A 13,502-nucleotide genomic window follows, 5' to 3' on the forward strand; every position below is an offset into this window, starting at 1 on the left:
CACACTGGGAAAGTTGGTCTCATTTTTCACCCAACTACCTGCCATTCGTTCTTTCACAAATCTGTAAGTCAAATGTTCCAATTTGGAGCCAATTCTATTTATCAACTACGCAGACACGCGTAATACAATGTCAAGTATAGGTATACATTTACGTCACGATAATGCCTTGAATACAGGTTGATGAATATCAAAAGAGGAGAAATTCAGCAGTGTGTGATTGAGTGTGTTTTTTTAGTTTTTTTTTTTCACCTGTCGAGGATCTTGCACAAAAGGCCGTTATTCCCTCCGACGAAAATGTGGCCGCTGCTTGAAGGGTCGGGCCGGATGCAATTGATCGGTTGACCCAAATCCAATCGAGACAGAGGGGTGAAAGTCTGGAGGTCGTAACTGCGAACCGTGTTGTCCCATCCGCCTGAATACAGGTGAGCTTTTGGTTGCTGGCCGCATGCCAAAGCGTTGATCATGCGGTCTTGACCCTGTTGCGTATTACAAGTGCAGCAGTGAAAGAGAGAGAGAAAGAAGAAAAACAAGTTGTAGTACGTATATGCAAGAGAAAAACTTGAACTTTGAAAAACATCCAAGACTAAATTTCAAGGGCGTGTTGGAAAGTAAACCGATCAACTTCAGGAGCCTAAAAAGCTCTTTCTGTTTTCCAACATCTTAATTTCCTGACATTAAACTTATTGCCCGGTAGTGCAAGATAATTTCTCTCCATCACTCCCCCTGCCCATTTAAAATTTCGAATGGCGTAACGTTTGGCGGCTGTTGTGGCTCACGTGGTGGGTCTGTCGTACACCAGAGTAAACCGGCTAAAAGCTTCACGTACATCAATGAACTTGAGCTCTTCATCAATTGCGATGAAATTATGGACCTTCCTTTGTTGTTGTATCTTCTTCTTCCACCGGCTTCCAAAAACACCTGACTCGAAGGGAAATAGGAAATGTTGAGAACGGCAACTTGATTCTTTTTTCTTTCCCTTCTAACCGCCAACTGTTATCTCATTTTTTTTTTTCTTTCTTCTGCCCATCTCTAATCAGTGACCTCAATCCTCGACCTTTTGCCTCGTGTTACCTGTTGCTGCCGCCGCCTCCGCCAACCTGTAGACCTATTCATTTTTTCTTTCTTATTTTCGGGGCTCTTATTCTTTTGACTTTTCAAGTTCACTGACATTTGTTACAACGAAGACGCGAACACGGACACTCATTCGCCGCGTCGAAATTTTCCCAGGAAATGACCGCTTCTCCTGATTGGGGCTGCAGCAGGTAGATCGGAGGAGAAAGTGTCCATTCTGAATTCCTCGTGTAATATATGACACGTCGCTCGAGACGAACCCCAAGCGCCTCTTCCCCCTGACCTCTCTCATTTTTCTTTCTTCTATTTGTTGCTCTTTCATATACGTCTTATAGGGAGAAGACAGAGACAAATGCTTTAATTAGACTAGGGGGTTTCTTTCTCACCTTGATGATACCGATGCGCTTAAATTGGGACTTATCATCTTCCATGATGTGGATATCCATTCCGTCTCGGCTGAGAACGGCGATGCTGCCGTCCAGTCGACACATCGGGCCACGAGCTTCCAACGCTTTGGTAGTTGTCAATTTGTGGCCATGCTCCGTTTTGTGGATCTTTTGGACGATGAGGTCGCGGTCACGGATAGAGTAGAGATGATCATCGGTAAGGTCAAAGTCCCAGACTTCTTCGCATGTTTCGTACAGGTGAATTAGCGTGTTGCCTTGCCACACGAGAACCTACAGGTATGCGAGGATAAGCGTCATTCAAATTTCTTCTGACGTCTTTCTCTTCCTATTTTAGTCGACTACGATTACAGGGTGAAAACAAAAAAAAGGAAAAATTCCTTTGAAATTATACCTTGCCTTCGGTGTCGCCTGAAACGATCAAGTCCCCCACCACACGTATCTTGGCTACGCTGCCTTGATGCTCGTTTAACTCTCTGATAACAGTGGCCGTCTCGATATCCCAGACAACAATATTACCACCAGACGTGCCGGCATAAAGTTGGTTGCCCTTAACGGCGATACAGCAGATGGGACACTGTTTAGCATCCAATTCGTCCACCACTTTCAAATCTTCCTTGTTCCATACCTAGAATGATGCATCTTAAAATTAGAAAATTTACTTTCAAACGAAAAGGTTGAGAGTTCGTACCTTGACATTTCCACCTTCACTCGAAGAGAATAGACGATCGTTTGTGACGTCGATAAATTCAATGTCGCATTTTGAACCGTTCGGAATCGGCCACCATTTTCGCAATTTCCAGCGGCATTTTTGTGTTTTTTTTGAAGATTAAGAATTAACGATGATAAACGAAAAGATGTTCAAAGTTCAAACTGTTTCCTCCAAGTGTGTGGTATAGCTCTGATCACTGTTGACTATTTTCAAAGTGACTTGCGTTCGGCTTTATACGTTCAGTCTTGGCCCTGTTCTCTTGCTGCTAAATTTGTGACGGTACTAGAAAGAAACCCCCTAAAAATAGCATTTTCGTTCTCGAAGCTTCTCCCTTTTTCCCTGTGTACGTGTATAAATGAGTGATGCGCAGAGGCCGACAAACTTAGCCTGTACGGTACTTTAAGTTCTAGGAACTATATCGTTTATAATGATTGGTTTTAAATGGCATACAGCATTTCCGTTTATAGAAAAAAACTTTCTCCGATCCCGACTAGACTAGTTCATGATTGTGACTGAGAAAACATTCATTGAAACGCCAGACACGACAAACAAAAGCTGCTGCGCGTTTAACAACAGCCTCTGTGCGTCGTTGCTGCGCACGTGTGGTCGTGTCGGCCTAAAATGTTGCCGTCAGCTGTCGGCTTACGTTTTTACTCTGAACACTGAAATTAAAAAAACAAATGTGACAGTTTGTTGTTTTCTGTTTTATCTGTATTCATCAGGTGGTATGAAAATGTTTTCCAAAAAGACAAAAGAGAAAGTGATGACAAAATCAAAAAGCTCGCGTCACAACGAGATCTATGATTAGCCGGCACAATGAAACACACTCAACAAACACAAATCAATCGGGTAAAATGTAATAATACTCTTGGCTTCTTCTTCTTTTTTCTTTCTTTCTTTCCAATTGATGGGCTGCAAATGATGGTGATGATGTTGTTGGCTGATTTGGATCCGTAACAAATTTAGAAAATTTAAGTAAAAGGGAAGCAATGATTGGAATAGGATGGAGTATTACACACTACTACTACAACAAAATATATTCATCTTTTACAGAATGACATTCTCTCTCTCTCTCTCTCTCATATTGGTACGGGGGGGAAAAGTCGTCGTCTCTACCGGGAGAAACGCTCTGAGCTGTACATGGAAGAGATAAAAATAAAAGAACCGCAAACTCGTTCACCGTCGTACTTTAGCTTCCTGTGTTCCAGAAAGGGAAGAAAAATACCCCAAAATGCGTGAGAAACAATTTCAACCGAAAATGAAAAACATATTTTTAGTTACTATAATTACCTAACCGGAATAACCGGAAGCTGGTGGCGAGTAGACTGGAGCTGGTGGCGAGTAGACTGGAGCTGGTGGCGAGTAGATTGGAGCTGGTGGATGGTAGCTCGGCTCGTAGTGTTTATGCTTCTCCTGTTTCTCCGGTTTCAGAGCTTTCAGAGACTCACCGATTCCTACCAATTTCTCGCCCTTCTGTTGGTAGTGTTGAGCTTTCTTCAGCATCATTTTACCCTTGGCCGCCATAATGGAGCCCTTCATGTAACCGAGATGACCGATGATTTTGCTCTTGAACTCCTCCAGTTTGGCTTTCAGATCCGGCTGGTTTGAGCAATACCCCGATTCGATGGAAAAGAAAGTAACGGAAATGAAATGTTAGGACAAGAGTTCAACGATCTAGCCCGAAATGTTTGCTGGCCTTCCTTGTTTACAATCACATTAGCAGTCACAGTACATTCAGATAATAAAAAGAGGAGTCAGTCGGGCATTAGGTCGAAAAAAAGAAATGGTTTAAAAAAACAACAACGATTGATTGATAAACGTATCACATACGGACGGTCGACGTGACATCACCCAACCTAATGCCCAGCCTCTTTTTTCCCAACATCCTGCTGCCTTTTCGTCATTCGCTTTCTTTATTCAACTTCCGAAACTGCCTGATCGCATACCAAGTAGGCCTCCACACGGGTGTGACCCGTTGTCACGAGCGAGCATCAGATACGTAGACCCTCTCTTTTCAACGTTCCTTACATGTACGCATCTGTCTGGTTAATGATGTAGACCAAAGAATACGGTTTTTCTTTTCTGTTTTAGGAGATTCTTCTGAAGGAACTAAAAATCGTTTCTCTTTTTTGCTTCCAGTCATTTATCCCCCGTGCTGTCTGCGTGTGGTGTATACGTTTAGTTCCAAGAACTTCGTCAGTTTACCTTTTCGACCTATGCGACATTTTTTTTTTTTTTTTTTTACTTTCCAATGGGCGAATGAAATCGGACGTCTTTTAATATAGGCACCGGACGATGAATAAGAAATAGAACATAAATGATTTTTAAATTGCTAATTAAATAGATTGAGGAAATAGGTTGCTCTGAATGTTCGCTTTCTTTATCCCTGTATTGATCAATTATTGAACGGTGAAAGTTGCCAGTGGTGGATAGCGTTCAAAATAGATCGACTACGATTAGACGACGATGCTTTTCGTCTCTACATACGGACACAAAAGGAAATTTTTTTTCTGTTTGCCAATAGGGTTAAGTCTATCTAACTCATTGTGCCTTAAATGGTTAGGTTTTTATGGGCTACTCAGAAGAAAAATAAATAATAACAAAATGAATTGCACATACCTTGTCATCCTCCTCGTAATAGACGGGGAGCGCCATAGTTTGATGCAACGTAAGTGGATACTGGAGCAGCTCCATAAGTGGGTGCTGGAGGTACGGCTCCATAACTTGTCGCAGGCGGAGCGCCATAGCTGCTTCCGCCTTTATGGCCGAGGTCGCGTCGGACCAGACCGCAATGAATGCCCGCCACCAAGCCGATCAAGCACAGCAATCGTAAGTTCTGCATTAAATAGAAGAAATGTTCACATTAAATATTGCAATTTTTTTTTTTCCTTTTGAACTATTTTGCTAATTGTTTAAGATTGCTAATTATTATGCTGAATTGACAGAACACGCCGGAATCCATGAATGAATCCAGTGTGTCTTGCATATCACCAGTGATTTTGAATTGATTGATGGTTAACTGAAGGATACTTGCATCAGACACTTATAACAATGAACGTAGGAGATAAGTTAAATGGCTTACCATCATTTTGATTTAAATAAACGTTTTGTTCTGAATCACTCCCTATCAGAGACTATAGAGGCGTTCAACGTCTTTTTGGTTGATAAAACTCGAATGTTTGAAAACGAGAATCACTCGCCCTTTATATACCCTGTGGAAAAAAAAATAACGCCAAAGAGGAGGGACAGGGGGTGGAGATTTTGGAGAAAGAATGAGACCCGCACTCGCCATAGCCGAGCCGGAACCTAGGTGAATGAGAGAAATAGAGAAAGAAGGGTGGTGCAAGGATGGGCCACCTCGTCTACGGCCACCTGGCCGCCCCATAAAAAAATTTGTATATTAGGTAACTCGGCAAGAGGTAGAGACGAAATCGAGGGCCCCCATCCTTGGGTTCTTGTACAGGAGAAAGAGGGAGGAGGGATTGACGTCGTAGCATATAGCGACGTAAGCTATTCGCTTACAGGTGTACAGCTGGTGTTGCCGTATGGATATCGGTGAGAGTGGATTTCTCCCCGTCTTTTCTCTTTCCTCTCTGAGATTGTAGACGCGAAGGGTCAGCGCATTCCAGCCGACTCTATAAGCCAAAGCCATTATGAGTCCTAGAGATCACTTTGGTCTGTTGCCAGTAGTTTCCAGCCATAACAAATAGCCTAAACATGCGCCACAGCCAAGTCTTCTTCTTTAACATAACTGCCGAAGGTGAAAGGAATTCAATCCAAACTAAACCGATGTCTATGTTGTCCAGTCACGAAATTAATAGCAAGACATCAACAGCAGCAGCAAAATATAATCAACTTTCTCTCTCTATAGATCGTTCGTATTGTCTTTTTTCAAATGTTTCCCTGTTCGCTTCGTAACGCACAATCTCGCCTTATCTACTGTAGTCTACAACTATCAACAAAATAAAAATCCATTCATTTATGTTTTGCTATACCCCACCCGTTAACCGTATATAGGTGAGTTTCTTTCACTGGCGTCTGAGTAATCGCAAGGACTAGGGCGGATGAAGGCGTGCTGACGTACGGACTTCAGTGTTGACCTCAATCGGGCGTCTTGCGCGTTCGATTTCTTCACCGAGTTCCGCTTGTGCCATTCTGTATTGTACCAACGGTTAACTCGATTAAGAAGAATCCATTTTTGCATACGACAGCCGGTTTATCGTCGTTCGTTCACCAGAGATTTCTATCCATTTTTGAAAATGTTCCTTTATTTTTGGGGCTCTTCTACGTTCTTGTCAACGGTTATGTGGCTAGTGGGCCGTGATGGACGATGGCGGGTCACGGGACGTGGCCTGGTCGCGGATTTAAACATATATCCTAGAACTAAAACAACCGCAGAGTTTTTATGACCGTGTCGAGTGGACATGGATCATGGATCACGGCCGCCGATGAACTTTCCCCTAGCCTCATTGAAATGCTAAGCTTGTGCGCCAAATTTTTATGTGTTTTTACTTATCTCTTCTTTTTTTTTTCAGATAAAAAACCGAATTTTCTTCGAATGGGAGGAAAGGGGGAAGAGAGAAATTGTGTTACTAGCTCCCGACACGACCTTCACTACCATGTCCGCATCGACACTATCGCGGGTTCGGGAGAGAGTTGAAGGATGTGAGACGAAGTCGAAGGTTGACGGAAGTGCGCATTGTTTTTGACGTGAGTGAACGATGAACGCTTTGAATGGCCGACGTGCTTAATGAGTTGTTTAAGGATCTTTCTAAATCGTTAAATTCTGTTCTTTTCAGAATTGATTAAAAACGAAATCGGAGAAACTTTTCATCAGTTTTACCTGGAGATTTATACGACCGGTTAAAGTTTAATGGATTCAATTACAATTTGTGGGGAATAACGATGTAATGATTGCCGAATCCCTCCTATTTCCCTGCGTAGATTATTTAAATGAACATAATACGATGACCCATATTAGCAATATAATGTTTCTTTTATTGATTCGGCGACTTCCTAGTTCCTAATAATATAAAGGGGAATGCTTTAGGGTAGAAAATGCCAACTTTTACACATCAGTGGAATCCATCTTTAGTTACAAACATTTTATTCTTTTGTAGGCGGATACCTGTGGTCTCCGAGGAACGAGCACTCTGTTCAGGTAACGTGAAAATACAAAGGTGCCACTTTCTAAGATGGATCCTGGTGATAACAAAACCCAAAACGCTGTGAATTCCTCGTTTATTTCTTCATTTTATCAGTTAGCTAATAGCCACTATTACAACAACCAACTTCTGCAACCTGAAGAACCTGCGCGTTGGTCAGATACTTCGAAGAGTGGGGCACATTGATTGATTGAAAAACGGAAGAGACTGACCAAACTGGATTTTATGGCGAATTCGTGGCCGAATTTCGTTGCCCAGCGATGCAAACCACTGGACGTTTTTTCCCGTTGTTTTTGTGTGTTTTTTTGTTGTCTTGCCTACACCGACCAAATTGTTTTTATCTGTTCGGTTTAAGGAATGCATTCCAAATCGTTTGCGTCTTAAGTTCTTCTTCCAATTTATTTTATTTTTTTCCTCTTTTGAATTGCCTTCGGTATAATAAGGGCTAAACAAGGTCAAGCCCTCTGAGGGAAAGAGTCTCGAATCCGGTTCATACGCCCTTGTGAGTCCATATCTTTTAGCCGATTTGACTCATCTTTGATCTCTCCCGTCAACTAACTGGTCGGTTGAAGAAAAGCGGAACACGTTTTTTTTTTTTTCTTTTCTCGTCTTCCTGTTGCTGCAAGTAACCTTGAACTACGGCTGTCGCCTTTCGTTTGATGCAACACGAGAAGAAGATTGGAAGGCTAGACTGTTCACCAGAAGGTAGAAGAGAAAACTTTCACCTGTTCTCGAATCTCTCGCAAGGAATTTTTGTTTAAGGTCGCAGTGGATTTATTTCAAAACCAAGATTTTTTTTTCCCTTCCAGGCGAAAAATGATAATAAAAATTCTTCCTTTTTTTTTTTCTTTCCTCCCTAAAATCCTCTCGACAGGTCCTCTGCCCATCATAATGACCCATTCGTCAAACTGATATGGAATCAATTATAGCTGATGGTGATGCGTTTTGCTGGAATTTCCGTTGCTAGCCTAACTAAGAGGATGTGCTTTTTAACAACCTTATTTGAGTCCGTTGCAGATTATGAAAGCCTGTTGTATGCGTATAAAAATATAGTCTAGATCTTCCTTGATGGCTTCTCTTATATTCGATTTGTTTTTCCTTATAGCTCACCTGTTTGATTTATGTAAAAGAGAAAAAGCAAAAGGAGACCAATGTTTTGAATGAACGTTCTCGTACACGCCATGATGGATGATCTCACACCCAGCAGGTTGTTCAACTTTTTCCGATTTCGTTACACAGTTTAAAGAAAATCATTGCAAGACAACATTCAGATGACGTGTTGTTTTTTATTTATTTATTTTTGGGGAAAAATCTATTTCTCCCCCTATTCAAACGATTGCGTTAGATTATGCAGGCGGCCCCGTGGGCCTTTCAAATATAGGAGTTTGACCCACTTGTCCGTCTACTGGGGCCCGTCTCACACACAGGCCTTAAAGCTTTTTCATGATGTCTGCGTATCTACGTGCGTCTATGAAATTCCTGTCGGTTCTTTTTATTCGGTTTCTTCTACGTATTATTTTTTTTTTAAAATAAAACATAAAAATGGCCTGTTATTTTGTTTTCCTCTTCTTTTCCCTTTAACCTGTCGCCCCACGCTCAACAGGTGCACTAAGGTGGCACTATAGCCTAAAGCCGGACTTTGGAAAACGGTCGAGTCTCTTTTCTCTTTCTCTGCTACGATCTGGCACGGATATTTCGCATGACGAGAGGAGATATTGTCGGTCTGTTTGATCCCTTCCTTCATTTTCGGGTATGTGCCTGTTTTAAATTTTTTTCCTTTTCCCGATTTGTTAACGAAGATGTCGTTCGTCATTCTTAATTGCTTCTCTTCCATCCAATTTCAAAGACCAGGTGGCATTGTGGATGCGTGCGCGTACCGTCTAGACGATCTCACTCGTCTAGCTGCATCCAGATTGAACGCGTTCGGTTCCATTTCGGGTTGTTAGTTCGTGATACCTGTGCTTTTTGCTTTCCTATCCGGCAAACGGCACAGAAGGATATGCACGCAAGGAAAACCATTGAATGTAATGACTTAAGGAGGCCAGCAGGGTATCCTGTCACTTTCATTCGAAGCACTGTTTAATAAACAGTTACGGCCTTATTTGACGGTCTTTTGATTTGATTATTAGTGCCGGGGTTTTTTGGTGACATGTCGAAATGTTTGCCGAAACGCGTGGAATGACGACTGAAATGGCAGGAAAGAAAACGGTCGTATTGTTTGTTAACAACGTGCGTGAGCGCGACCGACAGGTTCCGCTTTCTTCCTTTTATCTTTATACGACCCCTATGGTTGTGTATTTTAGTAAGGTACTTTTTAATCCGTGCTGTGGGTGCGACGGGATTGTGTAGGTGCATCGGATGACCCCAACAAAGCTGACGGTAAAATCCAGCAAATCAGAAAATTTAAATCGTGTTCACAAAAATAGAATCGCTGAATTCCCCATAGTCACCGGCTAGGGCTCTTTCTCCACTTTACATTTTCGAAGAGATCTTTCAATTGCAAATTCATGCACTTGTTATTTCCCGCAATGACCCGTTCGTCCTGTAGAACCAACGTCCAATAACACCATAGTTTTTTTCCACTCGGTCCTTTCCCATGACGGTGCTAACAATAAGTGTGAATAACAGAAGAATGACCTAGCAACATTGGTTTGGCAATTTTGATCACTGGCTACGGGCCATGTAATTGAATACAATGTAAATCCATTTTACATAAGGTGTAAAAGAATATACAGGCAGCCATAACATTCGCTGTCGGGGATAGGACCCGTAAACAAACTATTTGCTTACCCTATACAACTTTCGCTTGCTATAGCTAGTAATTTGTGACATATAGAAAGAATTATTTTGGCAGGGCTCTTTATTGTAAAGGGTGTCCAGACTAAAATACGATATAGCTACCTAGCGTGCGTGTTGTAATACCATCGTGATAGAACCGTTTGTTCGATTGTTCTTCCTTGGGTGATCGGTCAAAACAGATAAAACATTAACAGCCAAATGTTTCCCAGTATAGCAGTGAAAGTTTGATAGGAAATTTATTCGTTGTCTTTTTCTTTTGTTTTACTCCTTTCATTGACGGAATAGAAAAGAGCTTTCGCTTTCCAGAACCGTCTCGATCGACTTGGCATCACGCGGACATTAACGGTAGAAAACGTGTATGGGAAAAAGCTATACAAACAACAGTTGCGATTTATTTCTGTCCAAGACGAAGAAATAAATGTCCACCCAAACTGGGATTTTCAAAATTTTATTGGCAATGTACAATGAATCAGGTTGAAACGGAACCATGTTGCCTTGAGCTGTTAATCTTATACAATTATTGCTGATATACATCATATCGACAGGGTGTGGTGGTCCGGCCCGATATTACGGATCGACAATATCCTTGGTATGAATGCATTAAATCTGGGCTATGTATACAAAAGAACAGTTTAATGGTTTCATTTTATAGCCAACACTTTGGTTGGAAAGAGTAGGTATTTTTTTATTTGTTTTTATGTATGGTAAGTCTTATTGTCAAAACTTGAGATGGAATGGTTCCTTTCTTCTGTTTTTATTACGGTAACCTTCGAGTCATCCGTAGTATATTGCGTCCTTTCATCGAACAATTAGAAGTAGAAATAAAATGAAATGTTTTTAACTTCTTATAGTCTCATGTTAATAAATGGTTACTAATCGTTTCACGCTACTTACCCGACTCCATATGTCTCAAGAACTACGGGCAGCTATCCTGCTGATGTAATGGAATGACGTGACTATGTTAAAGCCAACAGCATAAATGGAGATGGATGAAACTGGATAGAGAAAACTCTTTTTCTCATCGTCTAGCGTCTTCCTAACCGGCTTGCACACTCCCTGTAGGTATTTGGTGATGTGACGAATCTTCCCCAACGGCATCTTTGTATACTTCAACATATGGTAAACGATCAAAGGGATCGTTAACTAGCCCAGGATGAGGATGCATACCTTCTCAACATAAAGAAAAAAAAAACGAAAAATTCCGGAAGATTTTCAATTTTATTTTGCCAAACCCCACCCGACTTTTATGCGTTGAACAGGTTGCTGGGAAAAAGGCTAGTAGGCTAGTTTATTCGGGATTCTGATTGCGAAAATGTAAACGTACCGTTAGAATCGTCACTCGCTTATTAAAGTTTATTTGAATGGCGCATCATGTTGATGAAATCAAGAATATAGGTCTACGCGATAGTTCGAACTATGATGGTGCAGTAATTAGTTATTTAGTATTCTAGTCGGGAAAAATAATAATGGGGATTTAAAATCGCGCTCATTTTGATGATACACAGATGTAAGTGAACACTCACCGGACATAACAACAACTAGCCACACAACGCGTATTCGATTTCACACAGGTGCTCCGTGCGTGTCGGCGTTGCTTGATTAGGAGAAGCTAAAGAAGATGAAGACAACACAAACAGCTAAATAAAAAAAAAGAAGAAAGGATTCATTAATTTGTTTTAAATTCATTGTTTTGCAGTGAACCGTTATTGCCTCTAGGATAACGTTCATCTTAGTAGCAATAATTTCATTATCTCGAATCAATCTCAGGCCTCCTTTTAACCGAATGTTACATAGTTTAAAATCACGTGAACTATTGTCCATTGTTATTCATAATGGATACATACCGAATGGCAAAGGTAACAAAAAAAAATACAACTATTTACCTGTGCCAGTTCTTCTTTCCTGTACAAATCTTGACGTAACGCGTCGGTGAGAGAGGCACGTGACGCAATAATGGGGGAACGGTGAAAGGTGATGCATGCCAGCACCGCAGCAGAAGCTGAAAAAGGTCGAATCTCATATCTGAGATAGGCATGCAATTGAAATAAATATCTATATTTTAGGGTTTTCCCTGTTTTTGTTGTTTTGTTTTCGAAATATGACGTTGCGCTCATTGCGTTTCTCGTCTCGCCCATCTACTTGTTGTGGGGGGTTGAAAAGTTCATCGCTCCCAATTTCTGTTTTACGACAAAGGTTGCACCGTTGGGCTTCGGTATAGTTTCCTGCATACCATTCGTGGCACGTTGATGGATGAGCTTCCGTGATTGGTCATCGCCAAGCTTTTGTGGTCCATATGGGACTATCTCTCTCTCTCAATATTTCATTGCGAGAATCTGCAACCTGTTGCGCGCGTGGTGATGTGGAATGTCGACCCAGTGCTATTTCCTCGTCGACTGTATAACCGCCAATGATTTGCGCCAGGATTGCAATTCTCCACATTCCACCTGTCCGATTGTTGGACGTGCATTAATGAATAAAACCATGATGCGACAACAACGGAAAGAAGAAAAATGACGCGAGAATGAATTAGAATTGCACACCGTCTTCAGCTGTTTGGATTGTAGGTGGCATTGCATGACATTCCAGGAATTGTAATTTTGTGATAGAGCGACAATTCAATCTCGGGCCATACCAGGTACTAGGAATTTTATTTTAAGTTACTCTATCGCATAAGCTTCATCACATTTTCTTGTTTATTTATTTCTTTATTCACTTTTTTATTCCATTTTTCAGTTCCATGATATGTTCTTTCCTTCAGAAGTTTATGTCTTTTATCTACGGTGTGGGCATAGTGATTGTTTGCCACTTGCATGTATACGTATACTGTGATGTGTAATACGACTGCACGACACGTGAGGGGTAAGGAACTAAACTACGTAAGATAATTGGGTCTTCGTGAGATTTGTACGAAAGAATGTTTCGTGAAAAGTAATTTCCCTTCGTTCTTCCGGCTTCTCAAATTAATAAACAAGAGGAAAGTCGATTACACTTTTATAGGCAAACCTACATAAAACAATATTGCTGAAAATCCGGCCTCCTTTTAATACTAATTCTTGCAATGGGTGTCGTGAAATATAATTAAATACCTCGATAAGGAAGAATACGGATACATTACAATTTGATCCCGGTTGACACCATAAGCAATAAGAACTCTCATTTATTTGTCTTTTCGTAATTCTTGGACAAGATTCGTAGTTGACAAACAACCACACAGTTGTTTAACCATTTCTTCTTAGCTGGTGAAAGTTAGATTAAGTAAGTTCTAAGAAAGCTTTCAACACGGGAAGCCCATTAGGAAACCTATGAGGAGGTGCTCTGAAGAACTTTGTCTTCTTTGATGCATCTTACCAT

General features: G+C 41.2%; 2 protein-coding genes and 2 long non-coding RNA genes across 6 annotated transcripts; 1 reads left to right on the forward strand and 3 right to left on the reverse strand.

Annotated features, from left to right (window-relative positions):
- Positions 1 to 75: 75 nt before the first annotated feature.
- Positions 76 to 2,403, reverse strand: LOC116917350 (zinc finger CCCH domain-containing protein 48). Its single transcript, XM_032922792.2, is given in 5 exon segments — positions 76 to 476; positions 1,458 to 1,748; positions 1,870 to 2,103; positions 2,167 to 2,241; positions 2,243 to 2,403. Coding segments are annotated over 5 exon segments (873 nt in total). The 5' UTR covers positions 2,285 to 2,403; the 3' UTR covers positions 76 to 245.
- A 477-nt stretch (positions 2,404 to 2,880) lies between these two features.
- LOC116917353 (extensin) lies at positions 2,881 to 5,029 on the reverse strand. Its single transcript, XM_032922795.2, is given in 4 exon segments — positions 2,881 to 3,384; positions 3,478 to 3,786; positions 4,807 to 4,833; positions 4,835 to 5,029. Coding segments are annotated over 3 exon segments (531 nt in total). The 3' UTR covers positions 2,881 to 3,384.
- Positions 5,030 to 5,036: 7 nt separating this feature from the next.
- Positions 5,037 to 10,602, forward strand: LOC116917360. 3 transcript variants are annotated; one of them, XR_006643479.1, is made up of 6 exons: positions 5,037 to 6,897; positions 6,987 to 7,094; positions 7,308 to 7,348; positions 7,449 to 9,102; positions 9,199 to 9,731; positions 10,437 to 10,602. It is a non-coding gene; the product is annotated as an uncharacterized LOC116917360 (long non-coding RNA). The 3 variants fall into 3 exon arrangements; XR_004391109.2 differs by lacking the exon at positions 6,987 to 7,094; XR_004391108.2 differs by lacking the exon at positions 6,987 to 7,094 and having other exon boundaries at positions 9,204 to 9,731.
- On the reverse strand, positions 10,522 to 11,319 carry LOC123470064. The gene is made up of 2 exons (XR_006643480.1): positions 11,046 to 11,319; positions 10,522 to 10,946 (listed from the first exon to the last, which is right to left on the reverse strand). It is a non-coding gene; the product is annotated as an uncharacterized LOC123470064 (long non-coding RNA).
- Between the last annotated feature and the right edge of the window lie 2,183 nt (positions 11,320 to 13,502).

Source organism: Daphnia magna, linkage group LG2 (assembly GCF_020631705.1).
Source record: "Daphnia magna isolate NIES linkage group LG2, ASM2063170v1.1, whole genome shotgun sequence".
NCBI lineage: Eukaryota > Metazoa > Arthropoda > Branchiopoda > Diplostraca > Daphniidae > Daphnia > Daphnia magna.